This window comes from Coptis chinensis, chromosome 4 (genome assembly GCF_015680905.1).
Source record: "Coptis chinensis isolate HL-2020 chromosome 4, ASM1568090v1, whole genome shotgun sequence".
Taxonomy (NCBI): Eukaryota; Viridiplantae; Streptophyta; class Magnoliopsida; order Ranunculales; family Ranunculaceae; genus Coptis; species Coptis chinensis.
Window position 1 is genome coordinate 26,286,886 of NC_141459.1, and position 14,257 is coordinate 26,301,142.

The 14,257-nt window shown below is 34.9% G+C and overlaps 1 protein-coding gene across 4 annotated transcripts; it reads left to right on the forward strand.

Moving 5' to 3' along the window:
• The first annotated feature begins 10,124 nt into the window (after positions 1-10,124).
• LOC147502930 (DNA (cytosine-5)-methyltransferase DRM2-like) lies at positions 10,125-13,340 on the forward strand. 4 transcript variants are annotated; one of them, XM_086603926.1, is made up of 4 exons: positions 10,125-11,301; positions 11,638-11,750; positions 11,930-12,311; positions 13,074-13,340. In XM_086603926.1, the coding sequence occupies exons 1-4, from the start codon at positions 11,256-11,258 to the stop codon at positions 13,139-13,141; spliced, it is 609 nt and encodes a 202-aa protein (XP_086460052.1). In that variant the 5' UTR covers positions 10,125-11,255; the 3' UTR covers positions 13,142-13,340. The 4 variants fall into 4 exon arrangements, 2 of the variants coding, with proteins under 2 accessions (XP_086460052.1, XP_086460051.1); XR_015220080.1 differs by lacking the exon at positions 10,125-11,301 and adding an exon at positions 11,309-11,525 and having other exon boundaries at positions 11,930-12,718; XR_015220079.1 differs by lacking the exon at positions 10,125-11,301 and adding an exon at positions 11,309-11,525 and having other exon boundaries at positions 11,930-12,704.
• Positions 13,341-14,257: the final 917 nt, after the last annotated feature.

Sequence of the window (14,257 nt, forward strand, 5' to 3'; positions counted from 1 at the left end):
GCTTTACATTAAATGATATTTAAGTGCTTGATTTGCCTCGGATTTTGAAAAGTGACTCTTTCGCATGTGTGGTCTATTTTTGACATGAGTAATGCCAAGTATAATTATAAGTGATAATAATGTTTTAATGTGTTTAGGCCCACATCTTTAGAACTCTCCACTTCGGAGATTTGGTAATGAAAAGAAATGTTTATGACTTGTGATGTCATGTGATAGATGGGTATTCATTGAATGCCATGAATGACCCGGTATTCATCGAACGCGCCATGAATGACCCAATCGTTTGGACCGCCCCTATAGAGGAACTAAGGTATTTCCAAGGCTTCATGGGTTTGGTCGTATTCCTTGAATGTATGGGAATGTAGGTTTGGGTATTCCTTGAATGTGGCGGGAATGACTCAGAGGTTAATTTATTGAATGTGCCATGAATGGCCCGGTTAGTGTTATGATGGGTATTCCTTGAAAAATGGAATGACCCAAGGTATTCATTGAATGTGCCATGAATGACCGATATTTTGTTATGCCCAAAAGAGGCTTTGTGATTATGTGTATGGAAAGCCCGAGAGATGGGTCGTGGACTCACAAGTTACGAAGTTTACAAGATGAAAGTATGTTTGAGGCTTATATCCCTTGGGACGTATGTCTTGTAGTGGTACTTTCGGTGAGTTTTTCGGATATATTGTGATTTGGAAAATGTGTGTAGTGCAAATCGTGGAGTAGGAACTAAAAGGTTGGCATGGTCTTTGAATAAATGAGCTCAATGAGATAAGTAATAAGCAAAGTAAAATATTGATTTTACGTGTGATGGAGTTATTGCCTATGATGTATATGATTTCTTATGATAAATGTTTACGTGGTTTGTATGAGTTGATACTCACAAGGGATGAATGTACTCCTTTGGTTGTGACTTTTCCTCGCTCTCATAAGTAGACGAAAGTGATACTAAAGTAAAAGTATATGAATTGTGTGATGTTATGGATATGAAGTGTAACGGTGAATAATGTTAGTAAATGATTGTAATTTCTATGGACCGCGGAAATGACTATAACTTGATATGTTATTACTTAGAAAATATTAATGACTTGTGATAGTCCGAGATCTATGGTTATGCACGAGTAAACTTTATGACGTAATGAATGATGTCATATGAATGACTATCATTGATATAGGTATTATGATAAGTGGTATTCCTCAAAGATCTGGATCTAACCAAAGTTATATCAATTAGACTTCAATGTCTTAAATGAGGTTGGGTCATGAATAGAATTTTGATCGGCCGAGATAAATCAATTTATTGTGATGTCTAACTCGTTTTTTGGGGAGGGTAGGATCTATTAATCTTTTTCTGAGGGGACGTAAATATCCTACCCTAAGACGACGTGTTGGTTTAAAGGTAAGGTATACCCAACTCATATTTAATTAGGTTATCATATGTGTAGTTAATAAAATGAAATGTAAGTGGTATTGTATTGTGAGTTATTTTGGAAAGTGGGAATGACGAAAGTACTATTATATGAGATTCTTGGAATTTGTATGTTGGGGTGAAATCTTACTTGGGAAGAAACTACAAGCCGCTTTTGGAAAAACGGAACTATATTGTCTTCCAAGTTGAAATTGTTTGTAATGTTATATTATTCATTTGAAAGATTATTATATATATTTTGTTGTTAGTTATTTTCATACCAAAGAAATTCAATTTGGTCAACCCATGTTTGCTTTGTTTTGGTAACGTGGGTGTGTTATTTGGGGAACATAGATGGTGGAGTGCATATGGATGAAGACACGTGACTTGGATTTGCTCTTGGAGTCTTCGGTTTAAGTTTTTTCGAAAGTGTATAGTTTTGAATTGAAACAAAGGTAATAGAGTTGGTTAGTAAAAATTTTATTTGTAAATGAAGCGTTGTTCTTTCCGTTTTAATTTGATCTTAGATTTTAAATATTGTGGTTGATAATATGTTAGTGGGTTTTGTTTCACCCTGGGTTTCCAGATGATTGAATATCAGTTTTAAATTTTTCTGGAAATTTGGGGTGTGACAATACTGGTAATTTATTTTGAATTTTGAATTTTTATTTTCTTGTTGTTTCTTATCTTGCTTGTAACTTGGATTCAGTTTATTTATTCGTGACCCAGATAAGATTTGATATAGATATAAAGTATAGGAAGTCATTTTTGAAATCGTTTGGAGTTAGATGGATGAGGACCTTCAAGAATATGCTGACTGTCAAATATATTATGCCATTTAAAGATGATCTCGAGGCACTTTCAAAACCACCTGCAAAGTATAAGCTAATTAAAAAAGCTGACTGGGTTACATTTGTGAAATCGAGATTAATAGAAGAGTTCAAGGTATGTGTGAGACATTTAAATAGGTATATTGTTCTATTTAAATTAATAACTTCTTTTTTATCCATTAGGAGAAGAGTAAGTTACAATCTGCACGAAGGGCAAAGGGTAAGTATAATCACCGAGTTAGTAGGCTTAGATATGCTGGCTTGATAGATAAGCTGGTAAGGACTTGTACAACTTTTTTAAATCTTAATGTATATAGTAAACCATATCAAATACTTCATAACTAAATTGATTTTTTTTTTTTTTTTTGTATATCTCATTATAGCAAGAAGAGTTGGGAGAATCATTTGATAACGATGATAAAGCTAGCTTGCGGCTTTTAGCTCGGCAGAACAAGAATGGAGAATACTTTAACGATGATACAAGGAAGGTGGCAGAAAAAATTGTAAGTTTTGAGCTATGCTAGAACGGGTAATAGAGTAAAGTACTAATGTTACAAATCCACTGAAGTCTAAAAATATCATACGGTTCAAGATCCCACAAGCCAATTTGTGCCATGTCGACTCGCTCAATCTATAACATGTCAATTGTAGGTCATCTCCTAATGTAGGACAAGGTACTATTCCATATCAAGTGGATAGTGCAACTGTAAGGATAATGAAGACCATGTTGGCTATATATTGGAATGCTTGACTGTTATGAGCTTTGCTTTAATTCATTATTACATTTATTGCTAGTGTCTTTGGATGTCTTCTAGGTCCCTTGACAACAAGTCCTTAGTGTGTAAGACAATAGGTCACCTGAGTACAAGTCGTTAGTGTGTAGGTTGCGTAAGCGTGTTAGGTGAGATTTGGAGATAGCATGTATTGTGTTTGGATTGGTGATTAGTATAATCTCCTTAAACAGCTCCTTTTCATTAGGGTCGTTTTGATTGAAAACGGCCCGACAAGAAATGGTTAATCGAGCTTGATGAAACAGCAAACCCCTAGTTTAGTTATCAAGTTTAGACGAATTAGAGCATGTCTAGAGGAACAGATCCTTGTGTTTATGATCAGAGCATTGAACTTACCAATTCTTGTGATCATTATGGAGGTACAAACAGTTGGTGCTATGTAGGAATTTTGGAGGTTTCAATCATTGTATGTTGTAGAAATGAACTTTAAAAGAGTTTCAATTCTGTTATCCATTATAGAGGTGTGAGTCGATTCATATCACTTTATATGAACTAGATGTGAGTTTGAGAAAGAATTGGCTACACTTCTTGGAAGGAATTGCCTACTTAACCGAGTCTGACCAGACCAAAATCAAGTCAAGGTGTGGTTCATTGTCTTCATTTATAGAGATTCCATAGATATTGTGTAGTGTTCAATGTTCATGATATTGTGCAACTAGATTAAAATCCCGTTACTGAAATTACCTCTATCTGCTTAATAACAAGGGTTCTTCATTTCCCTCTCTATGCCAATTTCAGGCACTTTCAGGCTATGTTCAGCACCCCACAGGCCTGTTCCAGCCCATGTCAAACCTTGTTCAGTCTTCCAGCCCATGTCAGACCCTGTTCAATCCTTTACAAATCAATATCAAGCTTAACAGACCATGTCCATACCATTCATGTCCACCCGCAATACTTGATAGGTCCAAAAAGCACTGGCAGTCCACCAGTCAGCCCATGACAAGCCGTCAACAGTCCCAATCAGGCATGGCAAGTCCACCAGTTAGCTACACTCACTAAGAAAACACACATTGAGAATGATGGGTTGATATTTTCTTTCTCAGTAAAAGTATGATCTATCTAGCTTAAGAAGAGAGAATGTTTTTGCAGGACTAACTAAAAAAGGAAAAGGCTGAAGGGAAGTTAGTAACCCAAGGAAGCGATGATGTTCTTACGAAGGCATTGGGGACTCCAGAACATTGTGGCAGGGTTAGAGCAGGAGGGAAATATGTCACTCCAACTACTTACTTTAATCTCCCTAAAAGGGGATCAAAAGCACATAGAGCAGAGATGGAGTCCACGATCCGTAAGAAAGAAGAAGAAAACCAGGCATTAAAGGAAAGTGTGAGAGAGTTGGAAACCTTACAAGGAGTGATTAGCTTGCAACACATAGAGAAAGTTGCCTCCAATGGTTCCAAGAATAATAGTAAAAAGAGAATGGAAAGTCCAAATGATAATATATTATCTTCTGGCACTAACAACAAGACAATTAATAAATGTCTTGAGAGAGCATTGGGTGTGAATTCGAGAAAGAAGTCGAGAAAGGTATTACTTTAAATAAATGGCTACACAATGTAAATACTTTTTCAGTTTTGAATTAACTTGTTCAATATGTGCATAGGCAATTAGTGGTGCTAAATCCAAAAGTGACGAGGCATTCTCTAAACTAAAATTAGGAAATGAGCAGGTATATGTTATTTAACATGCAATCTTTAAATGTTACTTACAAGATTGTTGATTTTAAATTCACTGTTATGTCTCTTAGGATGTGGACTTGAAGAACAGTAGTGTTGCTAAACTTAATAGCAAAGTGGCAGTCTTTCAATATAAGTCGGGCAGCAAGCAGGTAATATTTTTTTTTTTTTTACTAATGAGTTAGAGAGGCATAGGAAGGTAAATGTTTTTACAATGGTGATAAACTCAAAAGTGATATGCCAATATCTATTCCATCATCAAGAAATAAGAAGGTAAATGTTTTTTAATTTTTAAAACTTTTAAACCTACCAATAATGTTATGCTCAATTGTTCTGTTGTTTCAAAAGTGTAAGCTAGCTTTGGGGTCCAAAAGCAATATTGTTGCGGATGCTAGTCTAATTGAGGGGTTCGGACTGGATGACAATATCCATAATGTTAAAATGGGGGAAGGCTATGCACGTGTATAAATCGTACGTGCAATTTTGGCAAATTCTCTTCTGCCAAGACCGATTCGGATGATGATATTACCACCGTAGGAGGTGCAGTTGGCTACCACGTGGCTTGCCCAAGTGACTTTGTGGTATTTGACAATTTGACTATCTCAAAACCTATGTTAGGAAACAAGCAGGTACTTGTCATTTTGATATCAACTAAAAGTGATAGTTATAGTTTAGAAATATCTATTGAAATTGTCCTTATAATGTTTGTTGGGCTGTGGGATCAAAAGACAATGATAATGGTGCTAAAGCCAGATCAAAAGGCAATGATAATGGTGCTAATAAAGCCAAAAGTGTTATGCCAATCTCTAAACCTAAATCAGGAAATGAGAAGGTAAAATCTCTAATTTCTAAAATCATTAATCATGGTACTCACTAGAATTTTAAATTTACAAATATTTTAATGTTTGTGGTTGTTTTAAAGTGTAAACTTGATTTGGGGTCCAAAAGCAATGTTGTTGCTGATGCTTGTATAATTGAGGGGTTTGGACCGGATGACAAGATCCATAATGATAGAATGGGTGAAGGTTATGTGCGTGTACAAATAATACATGCAATTTCAGTGATTGCCCTTCTACCAAGACCAATTCCTGATGATGACATTACCAGGGTAGGTGGTGCAGTCAGGTACCACGTGGCTTGGTCTCGTGACTTTGTCATACTTGATAATAAGGTAAAACGTATTCTATTATATTTTTCTACCAATATTTATATAAATTAGCACCTATTTGTATTTATTATTCATTGTTTATTTATTTATTTTTATAGAAAAATGAGGTTGAATGTGATGAGCATGACGAAATTATATTTGAAGAATTTGCGGTTTTGGTGGGCAATATAATGAAGAGAAATCATATAAGTGAAATGGACACGAGGATTTTTTAGAGTGAACTACAGTTTTATATTGCAAAAGATGAAATAATGGATATTTGTCATAAGCAAATGTTGAATGCCAATTGCATTGTAGTATATATCAGGTGAGTGGAATCTTGGATTTTTTTTTAAGAGATGAGTTGTTTAATTTATGTGTACATGTCATACTAATGGTAGTATGCTTTTCTTTTAGATATTTGTATGAGAAATACGAAAGTTTTTGACAAAGGTTTAGATTCTGTTATCTAGGTGATTTCAACTTATATGCAAACAAAAAAGAGATGAATCATCTAGTCTTAAATAGATTAATGGCAAGACAAAGAGACCAAGTTATTTTTCTTCCGTACAATTTGGGGTATGCTTGTTGGTCATGTTCTTTAACATATATGCATTCTCATTTTATTTTTATTTTCTGTACTTTCTTAACTCCTATATATGGTTGTGTAGGATTCATTGGGTTTTGGTAATTATTGACGTAAGTGCAAAAAAAGTATATTTTCTTGATTCAACTGGAGGTGTCCCTGATATAAAGCTAAGATGCATGGTGAACACGTGAGTTGATGAATCTTATTTTTATTTTGTATGCCATATATGCAAACAACTTGTCACTTAATTGTAAAGTTCTTTTTTTTAGTGGGATGAAAACATTAGCATTAAGTAAAGGAAAAAGAGTGGAACCAGAGTGGGACTATGTCAAGGTACTTGAATGTGAAAGATTTACTTAGTGTATTGAATGTGTTTTGATAATTTGTTTATGTTTTCGTGTAGTGCCCAATTCAACCAAGGGGATACGAGTGTGGATATTATGTCTTGAATTTCATGAGACATTTTATGATGGATCCTAGTCAATCAATTAAGACAAAGGTTAGCAAGTCTTTCTTGTTAATATATTCTAAAATATCTATGTAATTCTTTCTTCTAAACATATATCATATATACTAAATTCTTTGTTGACTTGACGTACTCGTTTAGTTAATGGAGTTGGCCAACACTATCACCTATACCACTGCTAAGCTTATTGAAATTTGTATAGAGTTAATTGACTTTATCGAACGATTTATCTCACCAAGCCAAGGTATGTGTATGTAAATAGTATTTTGTTTTTATTTTGTTTGCTACTTTGAGGTATGGGATGACTTTAAATGTAGTAGTGTATATCTTGAACCACAACCCATTTGCATTGTACGTATTTTCATTTATTTTTTCTTCCATTGTGAGAACTAGGTCCCATCGCATTGTTATCCTCATGCCTATATAAAATAGTCTGTTTTTGGTCAGTGGCTTGAGCTTTTGGTAGCAAATTTACTAATAATTATAGTATGTTTTTGGTCAGTGGCTTGAGCTTTTGGTAGCAAATTTACTAATAATGTTTCTTAACACTACTAAAAAAAAGTCATATTATGACGCATGTTTTTCATCTATTTTGACTGTTTTATTGAAAACCGACAAGATAGGTATTTTGGTAAAAATTTTATGACGGCTGTTGCAACATTATGTCAGGTATAACACAAGCGTCAAACAAATATGATGGTTTTATGACGGCTGTTATAACATTATGTCGCGTATAACACAAACGTCAAGAAAATATGATGGTTTTATGACGGTTGTTGCAACATTATGTCGCGTCTAACACAAGCATCAATAAAATTTGATAATTTGATGACGAGTGTCCTAAAACAGTCAAGTTAGAAATATAATAAACCAAAGTACTTAAAAATTTCTTGACGGTTTTGTCCAATTTTGACATAACCAACACAGGTGTCATTATAATTTATGACTTACTTGGCAAAACCATCAGCTGATATAGTTCAATTTCTGACGAAAGTAAGATAGGCCCATCAAGAATTATTTTGGCGGTTCTAGCACAACTGATAACCCCCATAATTCCTAAACCGTCAAACATTTGGCTGGTTAACATTTTATTCAGGGACCCTTAAATTAGTGTTTCTATTTTATAGTCCTGAGAAATACCAAAGAAGAAAAAGTGAAAAACTTACTAGTTGCCGGTGCGTTTAATCGAAGCATCAACAACTCAAGGCTCGAGTCCTTAGAAGAAAACCTTTAATCAATAAAAACCAAGCCAAACAGAAAATCAGAGAAAGCCCTTAATTATTCGCCGCCTTCTTCTTGAGATTAAAAGGGATTGAGAAGAAGCCCAACCCTCCAACCCCCGACTCCACCTCCGTAACAACAAAACCACCTCCTTTGTTACTTGAAACCCTAGCTAAGCTCTCTCTCTATCTAAATCACACTTGTCTTGAAACAATCGAGAAGAAGGGGATTTGCACTCGAACTTAAAATGGGAAGAGGCAATTTTGAGAAGAACGACTCGGTTTTTGCCTGAAGGGGTTTTCAAGCATAGGAGTGGAAAATAGAAAAACGAGAGGTAAAGATGCAGAGAATAATCAAAAGCCAAAAAGATCTCAACTTCAAGCTAATTGTTGCTTTCATAATTACTCCCTAAATGCTAAGGTACCCACCGCGAAACCCCAACTGAAATCTCACCCTTTTTCTGTGCTTGTTTGTTATTTGATGTTTTTTATTTCATTAAATTTCTTTAGTCTTAAAGATTGTTTTAGATGATATTGACCAACCTCTTTTTGTGTGTTTAGATGGTGTATGGATGATATAGATAGATGATGATCGTTGAACAAAAGAGAAGCGTATCAAAACCTAATTATCCCTCACTAAGTAAAGGATGAGTAGGGTATCGTTCCACTTTTAAGTGTATGTTATGTGAAGAATAGGACTGGAAAGGGGGTTTGAGGGATTAAAACTAATGTTGTGTAGATTGTAGATTCTAATGCTAAACTAAGCTAAACTAACTAAACTATTGAGAATTTATAAGAGAGAGAATTCAAGAGATTAGAATCCACCAATACTTTTAATCTATGACCTTCTGCTTCATGGTTGTTCTTACAAGTAGACTACAATTAGGCAATCGAGCGAGTGCCGATGCCCTTTTGGATGAAACATCGTTAACAATTAACTCTACTTAAGGTTGTTCTTATGTTTATGCTATTAATATCTTCTTTCCTTTTATGTAAGCTCGGGCAGCCATTCAATGTATTACCAAGAGCAACATCAAGGAGTACTTCCTAATAGGGCAGCCATTCAATGAATCACCACTTAAGGCAAACACAAAGAATACTTCCCCTAGGCAGCCACTCCCTGAGCTACCCCTTCTAAGGCAACACAAAGAATACTTCCCTAACTCTAAAGAATTACACTACTAGAAGAAAGTAAGTAAAGAACACTAGCATGATATTAATATTGCAAAACATAAACCCTATTCTATACTTCCATCCCCGGTGTGGGCAATGGAACTAATAACTACAAACATAAAGAACTAACCCGATTGAAGAACACCATGAACCGGAAGAATCATTAAACCTTAAGCATCGGGCTTCATCTCCTCCCTTGAAGGAGAAGATTAGCCTTCCATATAGAAGGAAGAACACGAAGAATCCAGAGAAGAAGAAGAGTTGAAGAACATAAGACTAGAAAGACTAATTTATTAAGATTCACTAGTTAAAACCGATCTTTTATTATTAATCTCTCTCTGCCTCAAGTTCTAGAGACAAGAATATAAGTGAATTGGCCAATTACATGAGGCACTTAGGTCCTCTATTTATAGGGGTTACAATGAGTTCTAGAAGCATTCAAAACCGTCATTTGTTTCCTAATACAAATAGGTTTCTTTCAAAGTCCGACTTCGTCTTCAAAACTGAGAAGGAATTGGCTACAAGAGTCGATTCATGCGTGCGGGCGCGATTATCCATGCGCCCCGGACTTAATCAATGCGTCACGGGACTTTCGATCTATGCATCCCAGATGCAGTCACGCGCGTCGGACCTTTCGATCCATCGCCCCGCACGATAAGTTTCCATTTTTCTTCGCTCTATCCTTCTATCCCTTTTATGGCTTTGGTCCAAGCAACGAATCCTTTGGCCTTGGGCTTCCAAATAGACTTTAAAATAGGTCCAAGTCGCATATTTAATAGCTCCAATTCCTTGGCCTTCTCCATGATTGTTCACGGACCTCCCATGTGATCATTAATGCTCCGAATTGCTTCGTTTTACCCCATTTTCTCTAATATTCTACAAAACTCTCTTTTTCACCTGTAGAATCTTAAAACACAACTTATAAACACTATTAGTCCACTAAGATGGCTAAACAAGAGGCATAATCGAGGGTTAAATAGCACTTTTTGAGCACTTATCAGATATATAGAAATTAGAGAAAGTGATGCACTATTTTTATTTTTTACAAATAATTCTTAATGGCATGCGGTTTAGAGATGAATTTTTTCAGTGACGTTAATATGAAAGGGGCACATTATCTGTTCAACTACCTATAGTAAAAAATGTAGATTGTATGCATCAATGCATGTATTCTATTGATATGGGGAGTGTTGTATTATTATTGTCATGATTAACAGTTGATATGGTGAGTGTTGTATTATTAACAGTTACTGGGCATTAGCTGCAATTGGAATTTGCTAGCATTGTATAACTTGGAGCTTAGTAGGCCTTGTCCTTACTGTCTTCATTTCATAGTCATACACTCATCTTAGAAATGCAAGGGTTACTCTAGGTGGATCCATTAGTTATTCTATATATGTGAATCCATTACTCCTTTGTTCTATTGGTACACTCAGTACCGTACCTTTCACAAGAGCGTCTTGGTAAATCTGTAGCTTACAGTTTTTGCCCTGACATACTACATGTCTGCTTAGGCATCTAAGTTGAAGGCTAATAGTTAAGCATGACATTGGTCATCTATATCTTACTAATTTAAGTCTAGTATCTTTTGTTATTGCACTTGGTGAGCACAGAGTTGCTGCCTCATATAACCTCTTTTATATTAGTCTTTCCAGACCTCTACTTCCATGATCTCATTTACTTCAGACACAATGTAAACCATAGACAATAAAGTATATATTATGCTCGTCAGCAGTCCGGTATGTAAGCTTAAAGGAACTACTTTTTGGTTTTATATTTGTTGTCTGTATGTGTTTCTCTATCTGCTTAAGCCCTTTACAGTGAAACACAGAGACTTGTAGCTATATATTATAGTTAAATCTTCATAAAACAATTTATTCTTCTCCATATTAAGTGACTATTTGTGCCAGGAGGATGTTGGACATCTGCCAGACAATGAGAAGAAATTGTTACACTTGATTGATATGGATTTCTCAATAGACGAGTCTTCTTCAGCTATTGATGCATGTGGTGTGTATCTAGCAGTTACAATGTTAATCTTTATGTTTTCAGAACTTGTATGCATAAGATTTTAGATGGTCTTAGTGTTTTATTATATTACCTAGTAAAAGAAAAGGAGCGAGTTATTTCTGATTTCTTTAGACCATTGTGGAAGGATATAACATGTGTATAAGTGTTTGTCATGGCTAATTGGTTATCAGCTGCCTCACAAACGGCTTCTAGAGGCTCCAAATGTATTTACTTATTCTTACTTGTATGAATTCCTTTTGTACTGTCAAAAATATTTACTTTTTATAGCTATTTCCTTCTCTGTTTTGATTCCATAATAAGTTTATATATTTGCAGGTCCCGATACCTTAGTTACAGATCTGCTAGATTTTATATATGCTGCTCGAGTGCAAAATGCAGCTGATTCTCCTATACGAGAACCACCTCGTCAAATTCAAGATGATGTTGAGGTGCGCTTGGTAGACATCCACTTGTGTTTGATATTCTAATTTTTCCTTGGTGCACTGAATTTTTTCATTAGCGAAAGCCGAATATAATCAATATTATTCTTTTGGTTGAAAGGTGCAAGTAGTACCTAGTAGACCTTGTTCTTGTTCTTCATAACAACTTTTTTTTTTTTTTTTTATAGACCCGACCTGTATATTACAGTGGATGTTCTGCTACAGTTGAGAAGAGGAAAAATCTCTTTGATGCAGAGGACAGATTAGAGAGAAAAATACAAATTAGAATAAGGAAAGCAAGGGAATCCAGGAATTATAAAAGAGTATGCCTAGAAGAGGAGAATGCAATTCACATACCGAAGTTCATTATCGGATTTGGAGTCCCAAATGAGCCAAGGCCAATGTTCCAGAGGAAGCTCCCAGATGCAGCCATTGGACCTCCTTACTTTTATTTTGAAAATGTGGCATGTACTTTGAAACGGATTTGCAGTACAATTTCTCGCTTCCTATATGAGATTGAACCTGAATTTGTTGACTCGATGCATTTTAGTGCAGCTGCACGGAAAAGAGGTATGTTCACAACCTTCCAATCCACAACAGATACCCTCTCCAACCTATTCCTCCACTTACAATTTAGGAAGCGTTACCAGTAACTAAGAAATGGTGGCCATCATGGGACTGTAGACAAAAGTTTAACTGCTTGCGTACTTGCATTGAAAGTGCAAAAACAACACAATGAATTAAAGATGCGCTTGAATGTTGGGATGATGATCGCCCTTTAAGACTCAAAAGTATGTTCTTTACGAATGTAGGAAATGGAATTTGGTGTGGATAGGGAAGAATAAGGCAGCACCGCTTGAGCCCAACGAGTTAGAGATGATTATGGGATATCTAGAGAACCACACTAGGGGTGCTGGCATTAGTCAGACTGATAGATATAAAGCCCTTGCGAATGCATTTTAGGTTTGTGCTTAAAGGTCTCTTCCTATTTAGCTTTTATCATGTCCTAAGATTTTATATTCACTTGGGCATAAAACAAATGTAGGTTGACACAGTGGCGTACCATTTCTCTATTTTAAAAAGTGTTTCCCCCAATGGAATCACGTTATTATCTCTTTTTTCTGGGATTGGAGGTGCGGAAGATGCGCTACATAGACTCGGTATATTATTGAAGACTGTTGTTTCTGTAGAAATATCGGACGGCAATGACTGTTGTTTTAGCTAGCATTCTTTTTGGATTCTTATATAATTACATTTTTAGTATACTTATTAAACAAGCTAACATATAATTATATTTTTAGTTTAATAATTCTTCTTCACATTGTTTTTTAGGTTATGAATCAGTGGCGTTCGAGAAAGGAAAGAGTTATAAGGAAACACTAGCTTGGTATCTCGCTTAAGTTTGTTTGAGGTGGATCAGTATCATCAGTTGTTTTGTATTTTGTTGGATGAGTTATGTAAATTGAATTATTAGGATTATGCGACTTTGTTCGAGTTATTTATTATTTTCTTTGTGAATATATCATGTAATATGAACAAGTTGTTGGAGTACGTGATTTATGTTGGTAATAAAAGTATATATGATTCTAGTTTCTGTAATGGAGTTTGATTTGTTAGGGTGTATGTATGCATGGGTTTATTGGGTATCTCCAGATTTGTAGGAAAATTTGTGGTGCAAAAACATTTGCAGGATATATGCACTACGGGTGCGGAAAATAAAAATAAAAAGGAGACAAGATTATGACTGTTTTCAAAGAACTGTCGTACGCATGCTAGTTCTTGACATTTTTTAGTGTTTAGTTCTTGACGCTTTCCTTAAAACTATCATAATCCGAATTACTTCTTGACGTTTTTCCTAGTAAAATTATGACAGTTGAGTAAAAGTTGTCATTGAAACAGACCAAGTTATGACATTTGGAACTGAATTTATGTCATATAAGTAGGAGTTCTTATGTCAACTTCTCGAGAACCGTCATCAAACTAATGATGGTTTTTGTAAACTTTTATGACGGGCTCTATAATGACGGTTATTTATTTAATGAAAAAACGTCATTAAACCTATTTTATGACAGCTTTTAGCTGTCATTATAAGTGATTTTTTTAGTAGTGTAACTTTATTTGTTTCTTAGGTTTGACAACGTTCGATCGATTGAGGGATAATGCTTAATTTGTTGATGATGGAGTTGATTAGAATGATTTTTAGTTTGGTTGAATGTGCTATCAAATAAATGTATCTAGCATTTTTCAGTGATGTTGGATAAATGATAAATTGATGTAAGGAATAAGTATTTTCGAATGGTTTGAAAATATATGGGTTGAAGTTACTGTGGATGTTCTGATTTTATTTTTGAGAATTTTATAGCTATTTTATTGGTGAAATAAGTTTACTGGTTAGGAATTGAATTACAGGTTATTATGGAGTATTTTTTGCTGGAAAAATATAATAATAATACATATAATATAAAATTTTTAAAAAAAAAATAGATGACGGTTGTAGAAGAACTGTCACAATGTAA

What these genes read in the sequence shown, in the direction of transcription:
- LOC147502930 (XM_086603925.1), top strand. Translation starts at nt 11,474, where the DNA reads ATGGCTAATTGGTTATCAGCTGCCTCACAAACGGCTTCTAGAGGCTCC. An exon ending in AAATTCAAGATGATGTTGAG is followed by an intron (nt 11,751 to 11,929) that starts GTGCGCTTGGTA and finishes TTTTTTTTATAG; the next exon opens with ACCCGACCTGTATATTACAG. An exon ending in TGCAGCTGCACGGAAAAGAG is followed by an intron (nt 12,312 to 13,073) that starts GTATGTTCACAA and finishes ATTGTTTTTTAG; the next exon opens with GTTATGAATCAGTGGCGTTC.